Source organism: Antechinus flavipes, chromosome 3, assembly GCF_016432865.1.
Source record: "Antechinus flavipes isolate AdamAnt ecotype Samford, QLD, Australia chromosome 3, AdamAnt_v2, whole genome shotgun sequence".
Classification (NCBI taxonomy): Eukaryota; Metazoa; Chordata; class Mammalia; order Dasyuromorphia; family Dasyuridae; genus Antechinus; species Antechinus flavipes.
The window spans coordinates 466,654,146-466,679,252 of NC_067400.1; the positions used below are offsets into that span (position 1 = coordinate 466,654,146).

The 25,107-nt window shown below is 33.3% G+C and overlaps 1 protein-coding gene across 5 annotated transcripts in view; it reads left to right on the forward strand.

Moving 5' to 3' along the window:
- CENPJ (centromere protein J) overlaps positions 1-25,107 on the forward strand; it is a 44,815-nt gene that overhangs the window by 9,763 nt on the left and 9,945 nt on the right. For 2 of the 5 annotated variants that reach the window (XM_051986620.1, XM_051986623.1), the window contains exons 6-12: positions 3,740-3,842; positions 3,979-5,548; positions 6,720-6,852; positions 12,232-12,397; positions 14,854-15,096; positions 15,610-15,694; positions 21,291-21,355. In XM_051986620.1, the coding sequence (XP_051842580.1) occupies positions 3,740-3,842; positions 3,979-5,548; positions 6,720-6,852; positions 12,232-12,397; positions 14,854-15,096; positions 15,610-15,694; positions 21,291-21,355 (2,365 nt within the window). Of the gene's footprint in view, positions 1-364; positions 444-2,928; positions 3,081-3,739; positions 3,843-3,978; positions 5,549-6,719; positions 6,853-12,231; positions 12,398-14,853; positions 15,097-15,609; positions 15,695-21,290; positions 21,356-25,107 lie in introns of those variants that run through there. The other 3 variants (XM_051986624.1, XM_051986625.1, XM_051986622.1) reach the window with 3 other exon arrangements.

The window sequence follows — 25,107 nt, forward strand, 5'->3', positions numbered from 1 at the left end:
GGTTGGAAGGAACTTCTCTGCTCTGGAGCATGAAGCCTGCTGCTGTGGTGATTTGGGAGAATGGGATGTGGGAAAACTAGGGATAGGGGTATTAGAAATTATCCTGCCAAATCTTTCAATTGCTTGGGCTGGAATAGATTGTTTTCTCTAGTCTGAGGAGTCCAGACCCGGAGAAGCCACGGGTCATCTGTGGAAAGGAGAAATATTGAAGAGAATCATAGGATTGTGTAAAAAACAAATCCATTATTAGCTATGGCCAGTTGAGCCAGGGGAGGGTGGATGTGATCCATGTTTCTACTGTCTTGTTGATCACCCATCCTTTGGAGCCACTACATAGCCCTTACTTTGGTGATCACTTCTCTAGGCAATGAGAACCACTGAAGGCTTTTGAGCAGAGGAATGAAGATGGTCTGAAAGATGACTTGGAGAGGAAAAAGACTGAGGTAGGGAAAACAGTTGGGAGCCTAGCGTAGAAAGTAGAGATAGATGGCCACCCTTATTACCTCTGTTTACTCCCTTCTCACTGTCTTCTCAATTCTTTGCAACCTAGATTTTGACCTCATGACTAATTTGAAATTCCCCTCTCTGTAACTGACACTGTTTAATACTCTTTGCTTGTGGGTACTGTCTCCTCTCTGGATGTTTGTGATACTGTTCCCTCCTAGTTCTCTTTCCTTTGTGACTTTTTTTTTCCAGTATCTTTTGCTTACTCATTATCCTTATCACATCCATTGTGTCTGGCTTGGTGATGTCATTAACTTCCATATATTTAACCATCATCTCTAAGTTGAGAATTCCTAGATCTATATTTTTGCCTCAGCCTCTTATCTCTAATTCTGCATTATTGCTTCTTTATTGGCCATTTTAAACTTGATACTCCAGAGACTTCTCAAACTCAACCTGACCAAAACAGAATTTCTTGTGACCTCCATCTGTCTCTCACAGATCTATCCTCCTTCCAACTCTCCTTATTCCTCTGAGAGTGCTATTGTTCTGTAATCTATCCAGCATTGTAATGTTAGGAAATTCAAATACTTCTGCACTATTCAAATAATTGATAGATCTTGAGATTCATCATTCCACGGCATTTCTATATAGCTTTCCATATAGATGGGGAAACTGATCTTTACAGGAGAGGGATTTGACTAGGGTCACATTATAAAGTAATGATCATGGTTTAGTACCTCATTACACTTTTGCCTATATCATTGCACAGGCCTCCTAATCATTTTCCCTCTGTCTAGATTATTCTTCACTCTGCTACTAAAGTCTTTTTCCTTAAAAGTAGAACTCACTGTATCCCTACTGCATTGGTGCTCTAGGATAACAAATATACCCTACTATTTAGATTCCTAAAGTGCTTCACAACATAGTCCCAATCAGTGGTCCTTTCCAGTTCTCTATTGGACATTTTACTTTATCCTGCACTTGGTGCCAAACTGAACTTTATAATGGCTATTCCCTATGCTATCCTCTTGCTTCCATTTCTCAGAATCTCTCTCTTCCTTTAAGATATTGCTCAAGCATCCCCTTCAATGTGAAATTTTTCCATTTCCTCTCCAACTGCCCTCTCTCTATTCCTCATTCTCTCAGTACCTTGTACTTAGTTACTTTGTAGTTATTCTGTCTCTACTTAGATGTGTATTGGCTGTCTTCCTTGGAAGCTCCTTGAGTAGGATTTTTTTATTCTTTGTGTTTGCATCCTCAGGTTTTTTGTATAGTGCCTACTATTTAATGATCAATAAATGCTTGCTAATTAGATGGATTTAATTAGATGTTGTCAATATGGAAATGACAACATGTGGCACCTGAGGGAGAGGGAATATGAAAGAGGTTTCAAGTCTGAGTGACTGGCTTTCCATATAGATGGGGAAACTGATCTTTACAGGAGAGGGATTTGACTAGGGTCACATTATGAAGTAAATAGTACAAGTATGATTCTTTCCATTATATTCATGGGGAAAAAGATAGTAAAAGACTGGCACAGAGTTGAATAGCTGACAAAAATCATAGGCAGCCTTTTGAGTCCAGATCTTTTTAAGATTTTTTTTTTACTATTTAATTACTTTTTTTAAAAAACCATTCTGTTTAGTAGATTCTTGAATAATAACTATGAAAACGGGTGGTGAGCCTTATATACTACAGGGCTAAATACAACATAGCATTTTCTGTTATTTTATCTGCAAAACTGCAAAAGACAAATTCCTTATGAGGACTTGTAATAAAAGGTATAGTTACTCCTCAGTGCTGAGAAGTCTGTAATTGTTAACAGTGAAGTATTTCTGAAATGAAAGGAATACATCCTACAGCATTGTTTATCTTATTGGAGGGTAAAAGTGAGAACATGTGTTCCCAGAACTTTGCAAACTTCTTAGTGTTCTACAAGTGGTGATTGTTATTTTTGGTGGTGATTATTGCTTTTATCATTATTGTTACTATTATTTTCTAAAGTAGGGGTTCTTAACTTTTTTTGTATCACAGACTTCATTGGCAATCTGTTGAAGTCTGCCTTCCCCTCCCCAAAATGTAACTTTTAGCTCATAATTTTAGAAAATACTAAATTTCTCTAAAGGCTAGAGAAAATAAAGATACAATTTCCCATCCAAGTTTACTGACTCCATGAAATTTTTCCATGAATATCTGTTAATCTAGAGGCTTTAGAGTATCTGGAGAATAGGATAGGATAAGTGGATAACAAACAGAACAAAAAAATTCTGGGAGACTTCTTTTAAGAGTTTTGCAGTGCTGTCAGCAGAAATAGGGAACTCGGGAGGGAATTGCAACATATGAGACATTTATTCATTGTTAAACATATGTGAGTTTGAAGTCCTGGTGGAATATCCAGAGAGGTTGAGCAGGCACTTAGAGACATGGGATTGCAGTGAAGGAAGAGATTAAGACTAGCTATATTGATTTCACTGTATATAGAGGTGATAATTGAGACCTTCAAACCAAGTGAGAACATCAAGGGAGAGAGCTGATAGAAAAACAGAAGAGGTCACCAGACAAGACACTTAGGAGAAGATGAACTTTTAAAGAAGAATGAGAAGGAATGCTCAGATAGTTGGGAGGAGAACCAGGTAAGAGCAGTGTCACTGGTATACTATAGAGGGAGGCAATCAGTCTTATTGCAGATTGAAGCAAGGACATCTACTGATGCTATTTTCTTTTACCTTTTTTTGCTTTTTAGCATAAGATTGAGTGTGAAACTTGATGCTTAGGATTAGCTTGTGAAGGAGATGGCTAATTTGGTAGTTTGGTCATTGTTGTACAAGTAGTATGGAAGTTTTTTACTTGAGAAAAGTCTTTAGATTAAGTATTCTTAGATGTACTTATTCAACTTCTGTCATAAATCTTAGACAAAAGGGGAAAGCAAAAGTATAAAAATTCAAATATTTGATAGCATTTTCCAGTTTTAATTTGCTAATTTAGCTATAAATCCTCACATGATGGATGCTTGAACAATTTTTACCACACTGTTAAAATATTCACGTTGAAATGATAACTTTTTAATATTTCTTAGTGTAGACTATATTATGTGGACTCATTCTGATCTGTTTTGTTAAGAGTGTTTGTTAGAGTTTGATTGGATTTTTGTTTTTTAAAATGGTTTATTAAACAGTAAAATAACCTTTTAAAGTTTCAAATGTATGGCTCTTAGAAATATCAATGTGGTGCTTAATTTTAAAGGTTTTGCCATCAGGATTTATTTGCATCATAATTTTATTTTCATTATTAGGCCAATTAAAGCTACTATTAGAGAAAGGAAACAGACATATGAAGAATTCTTAGAGGAACAGATTCAGATAGAAGAACAAGAACTGAAACAAAAGCAGCTACAGGTTTGCATTTTAGATGTTTTGACAAAAATATCCCAATAAAAATTCATCATTAATATACAACTTCCTTTAAAAATATTTTGACCATTACTTAGTAATATAAAAAAATTAATTAAAATGTATATTTTTTATTTTTTAGGAAGCAGAAATGTCATCATTAGCCAAAGTAATACCAAAACGGCCATTCTTAAAAAGAGGAGAAGGCCTAGCTAGGTTTACTAATGCTAAATCTAAAGTTCGGAAACCAAAAGAGAATAAATTAATGATTCATCAAAGCATGTCAGAAGAACAGCCAGTATTTAAAGCAGACAGACAACAAATGCAGCGGAAAACTGCTCTTATAAATAAGGAACTAGTTACAGAGATGAAAAAGAGTAATCAAGTCAGAACCAAAACCAGTTCTGCAGTTTCTCTGAAGTCAAAAGTACTTAGAAGTAATAATGGGAAGAAATTTGATGGACAGCTTAAAGATCAAATGAAATTAGAAAAAAATAATAAATTAGAACCTAATAAGGAAAATATACCAGAGTGTACAAAACCCTTAGAAATAGGTTCCAAAGTCAAAAATAAACCACAATGCATAGAAAAGCCTCTTATTTCTACAGAACTGACCAATCCTGCCTCTGTTTCTAAAAGTTCTATGGGTCATATTGTAAAAGATTCAGACTTTTCTTTTGAAATTTCATTTCAGAAGAAATTAGACAATTGGGAAAAGGAAAAAGAAAAGGAAAACTTGGAGTTAGATGAATTTTTGTTCTTGGAACAAGCTGCTGATGAAATATCATTCTCTAGTAATTCCTCATTTGTATTAAAAATCTTAGAAAGAGACCAGCAGATTGGCAAAGGCCATAGAATGTCTTCTACCCCTGTCAAATCAGGGCAACAAGTAAAAGCAAATATAACAGATGTTGTTATTCCACACAACCAAAATAAAAAATCAAATCATATTAAACAAGATGATAAGAATATGTATGAAATAACAAAACATCTTGAATCAAAAGCATCACCTCAAAGTTTGAAAGAACAGACCAGCAAAGTCAGCAAAAAAACATTTCAAAATACTGCTTCTGAGAGTCAAATCAAATGGAATGTAAGTGAGGATGAAGATGATGGGTACAGTGGTGTTAGCAGTGACTTTGAAGAGCATCTTGATAGTACCATAAAAGCAACAAATGAAGATACTAAAAAGTTTTACAGCAGCAGCAGAGAAGATAATCCACAAAAGGGTGATGGTAAAGGACCTTTCAGAGACTCTAGGAAGGAGGGTAAAAGCCGGGATATTGATCTGGATTTGTCAGATAAAGATGACAGTAGTGATGAATCCATTGTAGTAGTAAGCATGAATGATAAAATTCCTGAGGCATCATGTATAAATATGAATAAAATTGATTTTGATGATGAGAGAACATGGACTGACTTTGAAGAAAATGAAAGTAAAGATGACATACTTGGGAATGAAGATGTTAATGGGCTTCCATTGACGGACTATTGTAGTAAAACTGAAATAGCTAATTTGGACAAAGCAATAAAGAGGAAGGTTGCACCCATAAAGAAAGGAGATGATTTGTGTAAATCCAGTAAGAATATAAGCCCTCCTCCTACTTCTGATCTGATGATGAAACTCTTTCCTTCCTTGAAGCCTAAACCTAGATCAGACTCACACTTAGCATCTGAATCTGAATTAAATAAAAGCCAAGAACAACCACTTGGTAAGTCTTAATATTATCAGAAACTAAAGATTTATCAAAATGTCATAAAGCTTAAATTTATTGTGTGATTTCTATTTAGTAAGATCAGTTATTTGAAACCCTTAGGTTTCCTTTACTGATGTGTCATCAGTAAAACATTTTTTGTTTGCATATTCCCATATAAAGTACTGTCCAGGTACCTCCTCACCAAAGATGTACAAGTTGTAATATAGACTCCTATGGAGCTCTCTGTCCAGGAGGAGACATAGGTGTATATATATCACTATAAATACAATGTTTGATGTAGTAAAATATCAAGAAAATGCTCTAAGAACATAATGGGAGGAAGTTTAGTAGACCTGACCTAAACATTAATAAAACGGTTTAGAAGATGAGTGAAAGACATGTGGTTTTTAGTTTTCTAATTCCATATGTTATTCATTAATATACAACCCAGTGATAGTCTAATGTCTTTCATAAACAGTAAATATTAAACTTCCAGTTTTGTCATAAAGGGAAAGTTTAAAGGAATTCTTGTTACGCAGCCTTATTTCACCAATATTCTCACCCTGGAGTATCAGCAGACCTCTCTAATTTATCTCTAAAAATTTATGCCTTTATATAACAAATTTGAAAGATGAGAATGTGTGTATGTGTGTAAGATAGGAGGAACCTGTTTGCCCAAAATGTCAAACTGGCAATGTCCATCTCATCTTTAGAATCTGACTGTATGTAACTTTAGTACCCAGCACAATATAGGTGATTTGTGATAGAACTTATAACATTCCAAGGGACAGTGATATGGTTCTTTTTATATATCCAGGGGTCCTCAGACTACGGCCCGCGGGCCAGACGCAGCAGCTGAGGACGTTTATCCCCCTCACCCAGGACTATGAAGTTTCTTTATTTAAAGGCCCACAAACCAAAGTTTTTGTTTTTACTATAGTTTGGCCCTCCCAACAGTCTGAAGGACAGTGAACTGGCCCCCTATTTAAAAAGTTTGAGGACCCCTGATATAGACCTCAGGTGTTTTCTTTAGAGAAATTAAGCCTATTTTTATTAATAGGAGCAGATCCTTTAAGTCATTTTAACTTTAAAATGTTTATACATTGTCATCATTTAATAATAGCAAGAGTTTACTCTAGGTTTTCTGATTACAATTCAGCATTCATATTAATTTAATATGTTGTAGGTGATAGTGTTCGCTCCCAGATTTTAAAAGAGAAAGTTGTTGAATTGGAAACAGAAATCGAAAGATTTAAAGCTGAAAATGAATCATTAGCTAAACTTCGCAATGAAAGAGAAAATGCCTTAGAAAATCTCAGGTAAGTTTGTGTAATAACAGTGTGATACATTGATTAATGAGAGTATATATGAATTTCCGTAGGAATAGACTTAAAAGCAATTAAATTTTGGAATACTACTATATGTTTTGTGGCCAACAAAAACGTCAAGGATCTCCATAAGGGTCTAGTGATAACTCAGTTTTTCATGTAGGAAGTGATTATCTTCAATACCTGTTGAATATTCTTAATATTTAATCTTCCTTTCTTATGAAAGGCAGCTCACCAAATCGGTATACTGGCCTCTTAGGTTTCATTGTTTAACTTAGAGCATAAAGATTGAAAAGTGCTTACCCCTTAATAGCCATGCTTACTATATGCCAGTTACTGGGCTAGATGTTTAATCAGCTCTTCAGAAAAAATAAACATTAGTTTTCAGTGGTAACTTAGCCCATACTTAATTTCTTCAGATCTCTGATAACAGGCTATTTTTATATAGTTGTATTCTGAGTATATACAATCTTTCCTGTGCTGTTTTTTTAATTGAGCATTATTTTATAGAGGTAACCACATTTCTGTATTCTTCATATGTCAGTATATATTGTCTTCATTTTTACAAATATTCTATGCTAGGCACTGTGCACAAGGTCACACAGTGATCTCCATCTCTCCTGGAATTTATGTTCTATCAGGAGCAGATATTAATGTGATATAATCTGTTTAGTGATTTTTTAATTTTAAAAAATTTAGGGTATTGGCAAGATGTTTATGAAAACCATGAATATCTTTTATTTACATTTTTAATTTTTTTCATTTACATGTAAACAAAATTTTGTAACTTTTCTTCTTTAAAATTTTGTAAGAAAAAAAATTTTGAGTTCCAAATTTCCATTTCTCCCCTTTCACTCTTCCATCCTTGAGAAAGCAAACAGTTTGATAGAAATTATACATGTGTAGTCATATAAAAGATTTCCATATTAGTCATGTTAGAAAAGAATATGCAGACCACAAAACAATAATAAAGTAAAAAAAGTGTGCTTTAGTCTCCATTCAGACTCCATCAGTTCTTTCTCTGGAGGTGGATTACAGTTTTCATTATAAGTCCTTTGGAACTGTCTTGCTTCACTGTATTGCTGAGAATAGCTAAATCATTCACAGTTGATCATCATCAATATTATTGTTCTGTATACAGTGTTCTGATTGTGCTTACTGCTCATATAAGTCTAACTAGGCTTTACTGAAAACATACTACTCTCTCTTTCTTCTCCCTCCTTGAAAAGACAAGCAATTTAATTTTCATTATACAAGTGAAGTCATTTCCATTTTAGCTGTATTTTTATAAATATTGTGTCATAAAAGCTGTGTCATCATGCAGTTTTTATTGAAGTTAATTGTTTCAACTGGTTTTTAGTTGATTCTCTTGAAATAGACCATTGAGATGAATGAAAAGACTTAGAAACAGTTTGAGATAATTAATAATAAATTAGGTTAACTGATAATCACTAAATTGATGGTCAGTGGTTTCTCCTAAAAATTCATGGAGATTCCTGAATGCTGAAATACCTTTGGAAAAAGAGGTGTACTTGATAGGTTTAAAAAAAAAAAATCAACCCTGATAGGTGAACCTTTACTTTAATTAGAGGGTGGGGCATATTAATGAGATGGATTAAAAGTATTAAACTCCTTCTATTGAGAATGTGACTTATTGTGTGACTCAACTGCCTCCAGCAATCTGAACAAAAGAATCCATCTCTATCCAGTCCACTTTGGTTGGTTTTCTCCTTCATAAACTGGGTTACCCTATATATACCAGGACTTCTTAAATTTTTTCCACTCATAATCCCTTTTTGACTAAGAAATTTTCATGGTTCTCTGGGTGTATAGGCTTTTAATTTGGTGTATAAATCAAACATTTACTGATAATCATAATTTCTCAATCCCCACATTGTTACAGAATGATACTTTTGTTTCCTCATTGCCTTTTTTTATTCTTTGAATTTCTTTTTTGTTTTTGTACTGTTATAGCTAACATATCTAGTAGAATGTTCAGTAATAGTGGTGATAATGGACATCCTTGTTTTAATGGGAAAGTTTCAAGTTTATCCCAATTGGGTATAATGCTTGTTCTTGATTTTATTTATATTTGAAGAAAGGCTCCAATTGATTTCTTTGGTTTCTAGTGTTTTTTTCAATAGGAATGGGTATTGTCAAAGGCATTTTCTGCACATCCATTGATATAATTATATAATTTTTGTTGGTAATGTTATTTATAAGATCAAATAAGCTGATTCCTAGTATAAATTCCATCTTATATTGTATGATCTTTGTAATATATTGTTGTAATCTCCTTAACTTTTTGCTTTGTTATTTATTAAGGAAGTTGTTCAAATTTTTTTTTTCTTTTTGCTCTTTCCTGGATTGAGTACCAAACTATATTTGTGTCATAAGAGGAATTTGATAGGACTTCTCCTATACTTACTTTTTTAGATAGTTTATATTGTATTGGGATTAATTGTTCCTTGAATGCATGGTAAAGTTCACTTATGAATCCATCTGGTTCTGGGGCTTTTTTCTTAGAGATCTTATTGATGACTTTTTAAATTAATTTTTTTATTAGATATGGTTATTTAAATATTCTGTTTCCTCTTCCGTTAATCTGGGCAGTTTATATTTTTGTAAATATTTATTCATTTCACTTAGATTCTCTATTTTAATGGCATTAATTGGGTAGAATAAATCCTAATAATTGTTTTAATTTTCACTTCATTGGTGGTAATCACCCTTTTAATTTTTGATGCTATTTGCTTTCTTTTTTAAAAATAAGATTAAAACTACTTTATTTCTTTTTATAAAACCAGCTCCTAGTTTTATTTATTAATTCACTGGCTTTTTTATTTTCAATTTTATTAATCTCTTGACTTTTAGGATTTCCATTTTGGTGTTTTAATGGGGATTTTTAATTTGTTCTAAATCCTTTTCATTTCCTTGACTTCTTTTAAAATTTATTTTATGGTTATTTTTATCTAGTTTTGAGAGGGGAAAGTTGAAATTCCCCACTGCTTTAGTGTCACTATTTCTTCCTGTTAATTCATTTTCTTTAAGAATCTGAATGCTATGGATTTGTTGCATTTAAATTAGTATTGATATTATTATTTCATCTGATTCATTACTTCTTTGGTTCCTTTTAGAAAGATTTAGTTCCTTTGCTTATCCTATTTAGTTCTATTTTTGTTTTTGCTTTGTCTAAGATCATGATTGCTACCCCTGCCCTTTTCACTTCAGGTGAAACAGACTAGATTCAGTCCCTTAATTCTGTGTGTCTGTTTCAAGTGTTTCTTGTAAACAACATATTGTTAGATTCTAGTTTCTAATCTATTCTGCTGTCTGCTTCTGTTTTGTAAGGTAAGTTCATCTAATTCATAGTTAAGATTATTAATTGTGTATTTCTCTTGCCCTATTTTTTTTTTTATCCTTCTCTTTTTTTATCCTGAACGTCCTTTAAAATCTAGTTTGCTACTTCTTTTATCTGCTTTCCCTTTTCTCACCTCCCACCCCTTGTTTTCTTTCATTTCCTTCCCTTCCTACTTCCTTATTGAGTAAGATATATTCCTGTTTGGAAGAGAGAACTCTGCAGAAGGCTTTCTCTGTCATCTTGCCTTCATCCCAGTAGAGGTGGCCTCAACAGTAATAGGGAAATTTAGAAAGTGGAAAGGTTTTGGACATGTGAATTTCATTTGCCAGTGAGACGTTCCAGGAGGAAATGTCTGATAAGACATGGTTTTGGAGCTGAGAAGAGAGACTGTGTTGGATAATATAGATGTGGCATTCCTCTGCATAGAGATGATAATTAAACCCATGGGAAGTGATGAGATCACTAAGTAGAGAATCAAGGGAAGAATCTTAAGAGATGCAGTTAGGAAGGATAATTAAGTAGATTAGATGTTCAAAAGGTATTTGATAATATAAGGATTGTAGGTTGAGAGATTAGTGCAAGAAATATAGATGCAAACAAATGTGTTTATACACACACACATACACATATACATACATACACATAGATTATATATATACACACATGTATATAGATGTATATTTTGGATATTATGTACACACATATATAAACGTACACATCTTCCCATTTTATAGATGAGGAACTGCAGATTTTAACTGATTTATGTAGGGCACACAAATAGTAGATGTCTAAGGCTGGATTTGAACTCACATCTTCCAGACTCCGATTTTGATGCTCTATTCTTTATGCCATGTTGTTGCCTGAGAAAGAATATGTGATGGAATCATGGAGGGCTTTGAATTTGGATTCATTAAGTAATGGAGTATTACTGAAGATTTTGAATAGGTAGGTGACATTTTAAAAAAGATTAATCTTGTAGCAATGTGTAGGGTAGACAGAATCCCAAATATTACTAATTAAATTTTTGCAGTGATCTATGTGAGAGATAATAAGGGCCTAAAGTCAGAATGTGTTTATTTGGATTGCAGAGGAAACAGACTTTGAGATAATATAGTAGGCTCAATTTGAAATGGCAGTTTAGATTTGGACAGGGAATTGCAGGTATATAAAACAAGGCCGTGTAAACTTTGCTTTCTCAGAACTAGCTTATGAACTGATGCTGTATTCTACCATCAATGGACAAGCTAGAGGAAGATCAGGCTACAAAATAGTATTAAATCCTATAACCTGGGAAATTGCTATTCTAAAGAGGTATCTTTGCTACTGTTTTAAGAAGAAATTCACAGATTTGACTGACTAGCAAACTAAAGGTTATCATAGTGTGACTTCATCTTGAAGAATGACTATATATTTCTAGCCCCATTCTTTAACTTTTGTTTTGAGCAGGAGATAGAGTTATTATTAATAGAGATATAAAATTACATATGTGAATGTATGTGTTTATGTACACATGGACGCATACATACATCTTAGAACATGAAGAATTCTTAATAGCTCATTCTGCAGTTGCAGAAACTGAGGCTAAATTAGAATAAATGACTTCTACAAAAGTCATATAAACATATCTAGAATAAGACATGTAGTCTGACTCTGGACCTAATATACTTTTATATAGGCAAGCAAAAATTAGAAGTTGCATTGCCTTATTCCTTGGTTATGTTGGAGAGTTCATAGCTATGAATTAGAAGTTTAGAGACTATCCAGAAGGAATGTATGTGTGATAATTTATCGATAACTGTACCCCAGTTATTTACTATCTTAATTCTGCTCTCTTTATGGACATCTGATATAACTGAAAATATTTCCATATTTAAGTAAATGTTTGTCTCATGCTAGTTCTCTGATTTTGTCAGTGCAAGTTGTCACTTAAAATTCCTTTTGATTTCACATTTAGATTACTCTATTAGATATTATAGATGATAAGATGTATTTGTATTTAACCAATTTAGAAAGGAGATTGCAGACTTTGAACAGCAGAAAGCAAAAGAATTGGCTCGAATTGAAGAGTTTAAAAAGGAGGAAATGCGAAAGCTACAAAAAGAACGCAGAGTTTTTGAAAAATATACTACAACTGCAAGAGCAATTCCAGATAGAAAGGAACGTGAAGAAATTCAGGTATGAGAGCTCTTTGTAGTAGAAACATACAAGGTATGCAAAGTTATAGAATTGATATTGATAGGCTAATAATAAAAAAAAATGTCAGTAATACATTGTTATAGAATTTTTGTTATGGATCTACAACATAGGATTCATTTGTTAATCTCAGTAATTTTAACTGTTTTGTAAGTATGATGTCAGAATTCTCCTAAATGCATGCTAAATGCTATACAACACTTATAAGTAACATCAGTTAGAAATAACAGTAATACTAGAAGATTATTTAAAAACAGACATATATTGCACATAATGTTTATATCTTGGCATTTTTAATATTCATTAAGGCAGTGATTTTTCATAGTAAAAGATGGTAATAGTTTTTCACTGACTATAGTTTCTTTATTAATTAGATTAAGAAAAAATTCCTTTCATGTTTATCTACTAACTTGAAATAGATTAGATTTGGGAACATTTTCTTCACTATGTCCTTTCAGCCTATAGTCTTGACTTCATTGATATTGTTTCTATGAAGATGACTCCCAAATCTTGCTATAGTCTTTCTCTTTAAGTCCAGTGGCACATCTTCCAATTATCTGTTAGATATTTTAAAATGGATAGCCTTTAGGCATCTCAAATTCAATATGTCTCAAACTAAAATTTTTCTTTTTCCCAAACCTTACCCTTCTGTTAAACTTCCTTATTTTTGTTGTTTGCACCATCTTCCCTGAGTCATCATATAGGTTTGTTTGCAACCTTGGTGTCATCCTTGACTTAAGTTCTTTGTCACTCCATAGATCTCCCGTCAATTGCCACATCTTATTTCTCCCTCTATAGCACTCCTCTTTCTTCATGTAGCCTTAGTTCACAACTTCATTTCCTTTTGTCTATTCTAATATAGTATCTTCCTAATTGGTCTCCTTGCCTGAAGTGTCTTCCTCCACACAGTTATTAAAGGATTTTTTTTTTCCTAATATACAATTCTGATCATGTTATTTTCTTGTTCAATACATTTTAATAGCTTCTTGTCACTTCTCGGTTCAAATATAAGCACCTCTGTTTAGTTTTTTAGTTTAGTTTAGTAGGTTTCCAACCTACTCCTAATCTCTTATTTCCAGCTTTAGAACATATGGTTGTATCCTTCTGGCCGTTCTGTGTGCTCTTTTCCTGGCTGGTCCCCCATCCTTGGAAATGCTTCTCTCTTTTGTACTTTGTTTCCACTCTTCACATATGCTGCCTTCTTTATAAAAGCCTTTTATGATTACCCCACTCATGCCCTTCTCACCATAAATTCATCATACATGTGCATGTACACATACTGTCCTTCCCATTAGAATGTAAGCTCCTTGATAATGGGAAAGGGCTTTTTCTTTTTCTTCTTTTCAGTTCTGAGTGCCTGGCAGAGTTGTACTTAACAACTATGTGCTGATTGATTTTCTGACTTTTCTTGTTCTTTCAATCCCTTACGTTTTATTAATAATCAAGTTGTGTCTTCATGTCTTACATATCCCTTTGTCCTTTTTTTTCCTATTGTCACCATCCATAGTTCATGACTTGCCTGTTGTAATAATTTTCTCACTGCTCTGTCCTGTCCCTTCCCTGTCATCACCTCCTAACTTTAATCTGCTCCCTGATTTTTCTTTCTAAAATATCCTTTTTTTTTTTTTTTTTTAAATAACTATTCTGCTGAGAACTTAGCTGCCAGCAGGATAAAATTCAAACCCTTTATCCTAGAATTCAGAGCCTTAGCTTCAACTTAAACTTTTCTATTTTTATAATGCTTAATGTTTCTACAGAATCCTGCTTCTCTAGCCAAAGTGATACACTTATTATGTCCTTGAAAATATCTTGTGCTTTGCCTCCCTGGCCCTTTGTTCAAACTCTGTCCTTTATCTGAAATCTCCCCCTCATTAATCTGCTGACCAAACTCTTTCAGTGGACAGCTAACTTAAACTTGGTTTATGTTAATCTTTCATAATTTCCCCAGCCAAAATATGTTCTTGTTTCTTCCAAACTCCTTTACCACTGCTGTGTGATATTTAATATATACAGAACTTTTTGTATTTATTATTTAAAAAAATTTTTTTTTTTGGCTGAGGCAATTGGGGTTAAGTGATTTGCCCAGGGTCACATACCTAGGGAATCTTAAGTGTCTGAGGCTAGATTTGAATTCAGGTCCTCCAGACTTCATGGCTGGTACTCTATCCACTGCACCACCTAGCTGCCCCTGTATTTGTTATTTTTGTTATGTGTCTTCTTACCCTACCATACAAATAGATGGTGGTCAGGGTACCATTTGTCCTAAATTTTGTTTTGTATATGCTCACAATATCTAACAGGTTCTTAGATGTAAATAAATGCTCTTGTATTTACCTGCATGTCTTAATCACTTACAGATCTATTCGTTCTATAGCAGCTTGATAAAAATGTTGTTTGAGCTTAATGAGCACTTGTGTATATTTGCTTCTCTTTTGAAGGCTTTAAAACAACAAATAGCAGATTTACAAGAAGAGTTGAAGCGAAAAGAGACAAAGTGGTCAAATACACATGGTCGCCTTAAAAGCCAAATAGAAACATTAGCTAAAGAGAACAGAGATCTTCGAGAAGAAATAAAAATTATGGAACGGTTTCGACTTGAAGCCTGGAAAAAAGCAGAAGCTATTGAAAACAACTTAAAGAATGAACATTCCCTATTTTCTATGAAAAAAGAAGAATCTACAGTGAGTTTATAGTTATTTTTTACTGATCACATATATTATTCAGAATTGAATCCAAATATAATGAAAATTTTAAAAACCAGATTTTAACAATTGTTATAAACTTTGGATTCTAACATTGCTAATTATAATCTGTAGTTAAAATGAAAGTACTTTTTGGTGTTGAGGCCGATCATAAGATTTTAAAAATCAGTTAACTGACATGTTTAAATCTTAAAATTGAGGTACAAATTTAGGGATTTGATAATCTGTTAAATAATACCCATCTTTTCAGGATATTATGTAGGGGGAAAAACCAAATTACTTTTGTACTATTCTTAAAGAATATTTCCTGCTTAGAAAATGGATTATCTGATTCTACTAGATCCTTTGGTAGGAATAAATACTTGATAAAGACTTCTGAAAACAAACTGAAGAAAATAATGTCTAATATTTTTTGTCACAGATAGTTCATCATTAAAAAAATAAGCATTCTTCTTTTTTTACTTAAAGTGTCCATATATAATATGATTACAGAATCCATTGTTAGGCTTTCAGAAGAGTCAGAACTTACCTTCAAGTCAGATGGAAAAATACAAGAAAAATCATTCACCAGGACAAGGTATGAAATTGTTTGAGTAATTCATAAGCATACATGTATATTAAAAGAAACTTATGACCAATTAGGTATTCATCTATTAATGATCTATTTTATGAATTAAGTTCTCAAACTTTTTGCCACATTGAAACACTTCTTGTATCAGATTCTTTTGATAACAATAAAAACTTATGTTATTCATCATTTATTAAATGATTAGGTACTATGCTAAGCACTCAGGGATATGAATAAAAACAGTCATATTCCTTGCCCTCAAGGAATTCATGTTAAAATGAAGGAATACATTGTGCAAATAACTATGCACATACAAGAGTTGCACAATATAAATCCACATTTACAAGTGTTTTAAAAATTCACCTGTTATATTTCTCTGCTCTTTTTTCATTTCTTTACATGTTATCAGATCCCTTTTAGTAAAATTTTCTGAAATGGTTTCTTATTGCTTATTGGAAGTAAACCACAAAACTGATTTAACAGTTTTTAGAGATTTCAATATCATTTTCATCTCTTACTTTACATAAACTACTATCTTGGAAAACTTACTTTTTACTTCAAATTTTTTGCTTAGAGAATTCAAGAGCTTTATTTTAAATTTTATTATACTCTATTGATAAATAGCTTTGTAATTTTTCTGGAAGCATGAAACTATTTTTAACCATTTGATAATAACACTAGGCAGGAAGATCACCAGTAAAAGTCACCTTTTTCTTTGGGATTTGGTGCTTGCAGTATAATACTTTGCCCCGTTGTTTTTTTGAATCTTCTTGATTTTATCCAAATATCAATAGCAGACTTAGATATCAAAAAATATTTATAGTTAATAAAACAAATATTTCCTCTTCTCCTTAACTTGACTAAACACTTTTCATTTTGCCCATTTTAATCAGTTGGTTAAATAAACAAAGTCATGATGCCTAATTTGAGTCAGATCTTTAAGAAGTCAACTTTTTAGTAATGTGATAGTTCTCTGAATCTGTTTGATAGAGAAACTGTGTATGAATTCTGCAAGACAGAAAAGAAAGGTTGCTTTGGCTGTGAGCTCCAAAGGTTACAGCTTAAGAAATGATAATCTTTGACATAAATCAATCAGTGAAATCACAAAGAAGCTCAGGTACTTCAGTTGAATGACTTAATGAAATTTAAAATGTATAAACAAAATGTTTTTATGCCTATTTCTTAACAAGGTGTGGATTCTGATTGAGTCAAGGAGGGAATAGCTAATTGGGCAATTGGGAAAAGCTAAGTATGTCTCTGAGGCTTTACATAAACTAAGTAAATCTAGAAAAATAAATCTTTCTGGTCCAGATCACCAGAACTTTGCTCTAGTAGTGACTGAGAGACTTCATTGCTTTATCGTTTTGAATCTCTTAAAGAAGAATGGAGGCAGACCTAGGTAGTGTAATGGATAGTGTACTAATCCTGAAATCAAGAAAACCTGAGTTTTAATTTGCTCTTTTAGACACTTTTTTGGCTATGTGATTCTGGACAAGTCATTTAACCTCTGTCGCCTGTTTCCTAATCTGCACTATGGAGATTATAATAGCACCTACCTCCCAGAATTGTTCTGAGGATCAAATGAGATATTTATATGCCACTTAACACAGAACATGATACATAGTAAGCATTATATCACTTTTAGCTGTTGTTAGTATTGTATAATTTATCAAGTTCAGGTTAAGACCCAATAAACAATCACCATCTTACTATGTTCTGCCCTACATTGACCACATGTGGAAACTTATTTTCAATTCCATATTTTAGCAAGGAAATTTATGAGCTAGACAGTATCTAGGAGACAGTGACTAGGATTGAAAAGGGCTTTATGAAGATTATTTTAAATAATTGGACATTTTTGTCTGAAGAAGAGAAGACTTGAGAAGTAGGTAAACTGTCTTCAAATTTTTTTGAAGGGCTTTCTCATTGGAGAAAGTATTAAACTTGTTCAGCTTGCCCCTATGGGGCCAGATTAGCAACAAAGGGACAGGGTTGCTCTAAGGATAAAGTTTTTAACAACTGGAGCTATTTAGAAATGGAATGGCCTTCCTTGGAGAAAAATAGTTTCTACCTCACTGAAGGCCTTCAAGCAAAGGCTATTTGGCTGCTTGTTAAATAGGTTACAATACCTTTTTCAGATATGGATAGGTTGGACTATATGGTAATTGAGAGCTCTTCTACCTTGGAGATTCTGTAAAAAGATTTTGTAGCATAAAGAAACAAGTAGATGAATCTGTTTCATATACAGTCCTAGCCAGAAAAATGAAGCTTCCTATCTTGCCTCAGACATGCACTTGCCATATCACTCTGGATAGATCATTCAACTTCTTAATTTCCTTGTTTGTAAAGCAGAGGATAAGAACAGAATTTACCTCACAGGATTTATGAGGCTCAAATTGGGCAGTGGATATCTAAAAGGCTTTGTAACCCCTCAAAAGGGTTATATAAGTGTGAGCTGTTATTTGGCACTGCTACAATCAAGATTCTTAAAGGAATATTGCCAACAAATGGGCAGTTGATAAAAATTCACTATTTACTAAGATTACTCAGTTAAGCTATATAAGAAACTTGATAGTTTTGTTTTGAGCATTTTTTTTTCCTCTTTAAAAATTATTTAAAAAGTACAAAATTTATAAAAAAAAAAAAAGCAAAATAGAAAAAGAAAAAATTTGCAGAACATAGAGGATTGAAACCATTTCCATTTCAAGAAAGCCTACATAATACTGTATATTGTGTTCAATACTATCTTTTCTTTGCTTCCTTACAGTTTTCTTCTGTTGTCTTGCTGTCTATTTTTTTTACTTTATTCTTTTTTTTCCCTTTCTTCTCCACTTCCTCAAAAAAAGACTGCAATTAAGTGAAGACATTATTTATATATACATATATGTGTATACACATATGCATATAAATACATAGGTACCTATAATCATATGGATATTTACACTTAGAAATTTATATAAATCTATGTAAGGTCATACTGTGTTTGTCCTGTGTTTCTCTGAAGGTGGAAAACATCTTTCTTCATAAGTACAAGTCTTTCCATATTTTTGCTAAATCGACCAACTCATCATTTCTTACACCATAGCCATTTTCCAACTTTATACTATTTAGTTATTTTAAATGGATTTTTTTCTGTCTTTACTTTCCCTTCTTGCTCTAATACTTTGGGACAGTTATTTCCAATTATTTCTTGTATTATTATATCAAGATTCTTTTTTTGACTGTACCTTTCAGGTAGTACGATACTATGTTTTCTCTTCTTGATCTATTCTCCAAATCCATTGTTTTTCTTATGAGATGTTTCATATTCTCTTTTATTTTGTCATTCTTTATATTTTCTTTGATTATTTCTTAGTCATTTATAACTTTGCTAGCTTTCCCTTGCCTGATTCTAGTTTTCAAAGTGTCATTTTCTTCTTTAAGAATCTGGATCTCCTTTTCTAGTTGGTTGACTTTCTTTTCATAATCTTATAGTTTTCTTGGATTTCCCCCTGTCCCCTTCCCACTTGCCCCCAGTTTTTCCTCAGTCTCATTTGATTTTTAAAATCTTTTTTGAGTTTTTCTATGGATTCTTTTTGGGCAGGTGACCATTTAATATTATTTTTTGGGATAAGAGGCTTTTTTTGCTTCATTATCCTTTGAAGGTGAACTCTGGTCTTTCTTATTCCTTTGGTAAATTTCTGTGGTTGAATTCTTTCTCCTTTGCCTATTTTTTTTTTTAAATCATAGTAGATTGTTGATGTGTGATCATCTGTAGTTCTAAGATGTGAGGGATGCTGTCTCAAGCCTTAGGTCCTCCTTAAGTTCTCCCCTCTGGCCTGGAACCCAAAATCAAGGACTCTGCCCTTCTGTAAGTGCTCACAGCCAGCAGCAGCATGGCCCGGTGGCTGCTCTGCTTCTGCATGTGATGGTTCCTTCTCCCAAAGCTGAGTTTCGGCAGCACAGCTGAGGCTGCTATTTCTTTTTGGCTTCCCTGACTCAGACACCTTCCTCCTCATACTGTCCCCACATTTGTGGTTGGCTAGCCACAGGTCTTGCCCCATTGCTGTTTCAGTGGAACTGGCCTAAATGTGTTTATCTTTCATGTGGACCAAACCTCCTTCCTGGTATCTTTCTTTGTATTTTCTTTGATTGTCCCAGGAGGACTGTTGTTCTGCCCCAACTCTTATTTGTTCTTATTGCTCTACATTTGCCCTGAGGTGCTATTTTGTTTTGTTTGTGGGGGAAATCTGGAAAGTTTGGAATTTCTCCCTCTACCATTCTCCCAGAATACTCTCTGGAATATTTTTTGACATAAGTGTTTTGAGTACTGATGTGTACATGAGAAAATATTAAATGAGTTTAGCTCTTTTCCATTACAGATTTAGACTAGAAGGGAAAGTTTGAAACATGATCAACTTACCATGTACTTTAGTTTTTTGTTGTTGTTTTTTCCTAAACTTAATTCATCTTCTCTTTCTTTCATTTATTGGTTAACTAAATAGAAAATAAATCACAAATTGTGTTGTTTCTAAAGTAGACTCAGTCTGGGAGTCAGGAGAATTGGTTCTTGTCTTTGTTCTCTTTGTTATGGATTGACTGACATAGTTCATATTCCACTTAAAGGCTTGAAAAAGACCTTTGAATTGAGTTAAGCAACATTTATTGGATAGACATTTTTCAAAACTTTCTGGGTGTACAATGCATTAGAATAGCTGCGATGGTGAATATAAACAGTAAAGATATTCCCTACTCTTCTGCAATGTTTAGTCAAATGGGGAGAAGAGAAACAAATATAGGGTGTAGGGGAAATCAGCATTTAATTTAGAGCAAGGTGACAAGGGTTTGAATATTGGATCTGATACAGTTCTGGGTAAGTTCTTTTACTACTTCATTTTTCAATTTCTGTAGAATTATTGGTGATCATTTAGTTCAAACCCTAAACTAAAACTAAATGATCACCAAAGTGCCTTATAGTAATCTTGACTTTAGCAATAGTATATAAAAACATAGTATATAAAAACATTTTTTAATGATGGAAACCATATCAAGTTTTTCTTAGTCTGTTTTTAAGTCTGGAATAAATATTCCCTCTTTTAAAACATGGGAGAATCCTATGACACTGAAAGAGAGGCAGGGAATTGTGTTAACAGCTAAGTTGTAAAAGATCTATTGCTTCATTGTATTTGAAAAGAGCCTTAGTTAATGGGTTGTTAATGAATTTTATAAAGTAAGCTATCAATCCAACAACTTTTCTTCTAGACTACACAAAGGTAATTTTTGCCAGTTTTTTAATTAGATGTAAATTGATGTTCTGACAAATGAATTATCATCACATATTTGTACTAATAAGTTTATTGATACTCACTTTTCTAGGCCTTTTCAGCTTAAAATGAAGGTCTTAAATGTTGTCATCTCTGAGATCCATTTCAGCTCTGAATTTATGATTTAAATTTATCGTAAATTATGTGTTAAATATTAGTTTTAAAGATGCTTATGTTAGTATGTAGCAATGACAGAAAAGTTAATTTTAAGATGTAAAAAATAAGTGTTTCTTTGAGTATTTTAATTGAAAGTTTTTTTTTATGTTAATGTAACTTTTTTGTTCTTTTTTGATAAAAAACAGGAAATCTGCCTCGGAGACCAAAGTCAGCACCAGTCCATGATCTAAGTAATTCAGATAAAGGACAGGTGAATTTTCTAATTCACTTAAATGAGTTTATTTTAATGCATGCAATATAAATTAGTTGGTTTTGGAATTAGTCCCCTTCCCTACCTGTCTTGAAAGTTAAATGTCATAAGTTGAATAAGTGGGTAAGTTTGAGTTCTTAATATGTTTCAAGTATTGTGCTAAGCAATGGGGCAAAGTAAGGCACAAATACAAAAATGATCCCTGCCTAAACAAAGCTTACATCCTAATGTGAAAGATACCATGAAATAAATGCCTATTCACATAATATAGAGCAGAAGGAAGGTAATGTTAGAGAGGAAGGCTTTAGTGACTGTGGGGTAACTGAGAAGACTTCCTGAGAAGATATTTGAGCTGAATCTTGAGAGAAGCCAATGATAAGTGTCTAATTATTCAATCAATTTTGGCCCATTTTACAGCTTTATTTCTAAAGGATCTGGTTCAAGAGTTTTGGGTAGAGGTGGATAGAAAGTACAGTTGATTGAGATTTAATTCTTTGTAGTCACTATATCAGCAATATTAAGTCTTTCCCTAAGGTGGTCAAGCGTTCTTAACTTTTAAAAAAATTTAAAAAAATATTTTGATGACCGTACTTTAGCATAATTGTTTTTCTTTCTAATTCTGTGTATTTCAGTTTCATACATCTAAAAGCATCATTCTGAGAATGGATCCACGGGTTTTGTCAAATGGCCAGAGGAGTCCATGACATAAAAAAGTTAAAACCCTTGCCCTTGGCAATTTCTTTTTGGCTTCCCTGACTCAGACACCTTCCTCCTCATACTGTCCCCACATTTGTGGTTGGCTAGCCACAGGTCTTGCCCCATTGCTGTTTCAGTGGAACTGGCCTAAATGTGTTTATCTTTCATGTGGACCAAACCTCCTTCCTGGTATCTTTCTTTGCATTTTCTTTGATTGTCCCAGGAGGACTGTTGTTCTGCCCCAACTCTTATTTGTTCTTATTGCTCTACATTTGCCCTGAGGTGCTATTTTGTTTTGTTTGTGGGGGAAATCTGGAAAGTTTGGAATTTCTCCCTCTACCATTTTCCCAGAATACTCTCTGGAATATTTTTTGACATAAGTGTTTTGAGTACTGATGTGTACATGAGAAAATATTAAATGAGTTTATTTTAATGCATGTAATATAAATTAGTTGGTTTTGGAATTAGTCCCCTTCCCTGTCTTGAAAGTTAAATGTCATAAGTTGAATAAGTGGGTAAGTTTGAGTTCTTAATATGTTTCAAGTATTGTGCTAAGCAATGGGGCAAAGTAAGGCACAAATACAAAAATGATCCCTGCCTAAACAAAGCTTACATCCTAATGTGAAAGATACCATGAAATAAATGCCTATTCACATAATATAGAGCAGAAGGAAGGTAATGTTAGAGAGGAAGGCTTTAGTGACTGTGGGGTAACTGAGAAGACTTCCTGAGAAGATATTTGAGCTGAATCTTGAGAGAAGCCAATGATAAGTGTCTAATTATTCAATCAATTTTGGCCCATTTTACAGCTTTATTTCTAAAGGATCTGGTTCAAGAGTTTTGGGTAGAGGTGGATAGAAAGTACAGTTGATTGAGATTTAATTCTTTGTAGTCACTATATCAGCAATATTAAGTCTTTCCCTAAGGTGGTCAAGCGTTCTTAACTTTTAAAAAAATTTAAAAAAATATTTTGATGACCGTACTTTAGCATAATTGTTTTTCTTTCTAATTCTGTGTATTTCAGTTTCATACATCTAAAAGCATCATTCTGAGAATGGATCCACGGGTTTTGTCAAATGGCCAGAGGAGTCCATGACATAAAAAAGTTAAAACCCTTGCCCTTGGCAATTAAATATATCTGGGGCTTAGAACTTTTTTTTTTTTTAAATTTAATTTTATTTAATAATAACTTTGTATTGATAGAATCCATGCCAGGATATTTTTTACACAGCATTATCCCTTGCAATCACTTATGTTTCGTTTTTTCCCCTCCCTCCCTCCTCTCCCCCCCTCCCCCCCAAGATGGCAAGCAGTCCTATATATGTTAAATATGTTGCAGTATATCCTAGATACAATACATATTTGCAGAACCGAACAGTTCTCCCGCTGCACAGGGAGAATTGGATTCAGAAGGTAAAAATAACTCGGGAAGAAAATCAAAAATCAAATAGTTCACATTCATTTCCCAGTATTCCTTCTTTGGGTGTAGCTGTTTCTGTCCATCATTTATCCAGTGAAACTCAGTTAAGTCTCTTTGTCAGAGAAATCCACTTCCATCAGAATACATCCTCATACCATATCGTCGTCGAAGTGTATAATGATCTCCTGGTTCTGCTCATCTCACTTAGCATCAGTCCATGTAGGTCTCTCCAAGCCTCTCTGTATTCATCCTGTTGGTCATTTCTTACAGAACAATAATATTCCATAACATTCATATACCACAATTTACCCAGCCATTCTCCAATTGATGGGCATCCATTCATTTTCCAGTTTCTAGCCACTACAAACAGGGCTGCTACAAACATTTTGGCACATACAGGTCCCTTTCCCTTTTTTAATATCTCTTTGGGGTATAAGCCCAATAGAAACACTGCTGGATCAAAGGGTATGCACAGTTTGATAACTTTTTGGGCATAATTCCAGATTGCTCTCCAGAATGGCTGGATTCGTTCACAACTCCACCAACAATGCATCAGTGTTGGGGCTTAGAGCTTAATGTATATCATTTTATTGTAAGCCTAGTTAATTTTAATGTGTTAACCAACTCAGTTGGGGAGGAGCGCTTAATATAATTGTAATGATTTAATGTGATATGGCAGCTAGGTGGTACAGGGATTTGGAATTGGCAAGACCCAAGTTCAAATCTAGCTTCATAAATGCTTTGTTTGCTGTGTGGCTCTGAGCAAGTTGTTTAATGTCTCAGTTTTTCCTTCAATTGCAAAATGAAGATGTCAGTAGCATCCCAGATGGAATACATGTAAAGTAACCAGCAGTATCTGGCACACAGTGCGCACACAGATAAGTATGCTTATTCCTTGATGAAGTCTTACTTTTTCTTTTTTTTCCTAAACTTAATTCATCTTCTCTTTCTTTCATTTATTGGTTAACTAAATAGAAAATAAATCACAAATTGTGTTGTTTCTAAAGTAGACTCAGTCTGGGAGTCAGGAGAATTGGTTCTTGTCTTTGTTCTCTTTGTTATGGATTGACTGACATAGTTCATATTCCACTTAAAGGCTTGAAAAAGACCTTTGAATTGAGTTAAGCAACATTTATTGGATAGACATTTTTCAAAACTTTCTGGGTGTACAATGCATTAGAATAGCTGCGATGGTGAATATAAACAGTAAAGATATTCCCTACTCTTCTGCAATGTTTAGTCAAATGGGGAGAAGAGAACAAATATAGGGTGTAGGGGAAATCAGCATTTAATTTAGAGCAAGGTGACAAGGGTTTGAATATTGGATCTGATACAGTTCTGGGTAAGTTCTTTTACTACTTCATTTTTCAATTTCTGTAGAATTATTGGTGATCATTTAGTTCAAACCCTAAACTAAAACTAAATGATCACCAAAGTGCCTTATAGTAATCTTGACTTTAGCAATAGTATATAAAAACATAGTATATAAAAACATTTTTTAATGATGGAAACCATATCAAGTTTTTCTTAGTCTGTTTTTAAGTCTGGAATAAATATTCCCTCTTTTAAAACATGGGAGAATCCTATGACACTGAAAGAGAGGCAGGGAATTGTGTTAACAGTTAAGTTGTAAAAG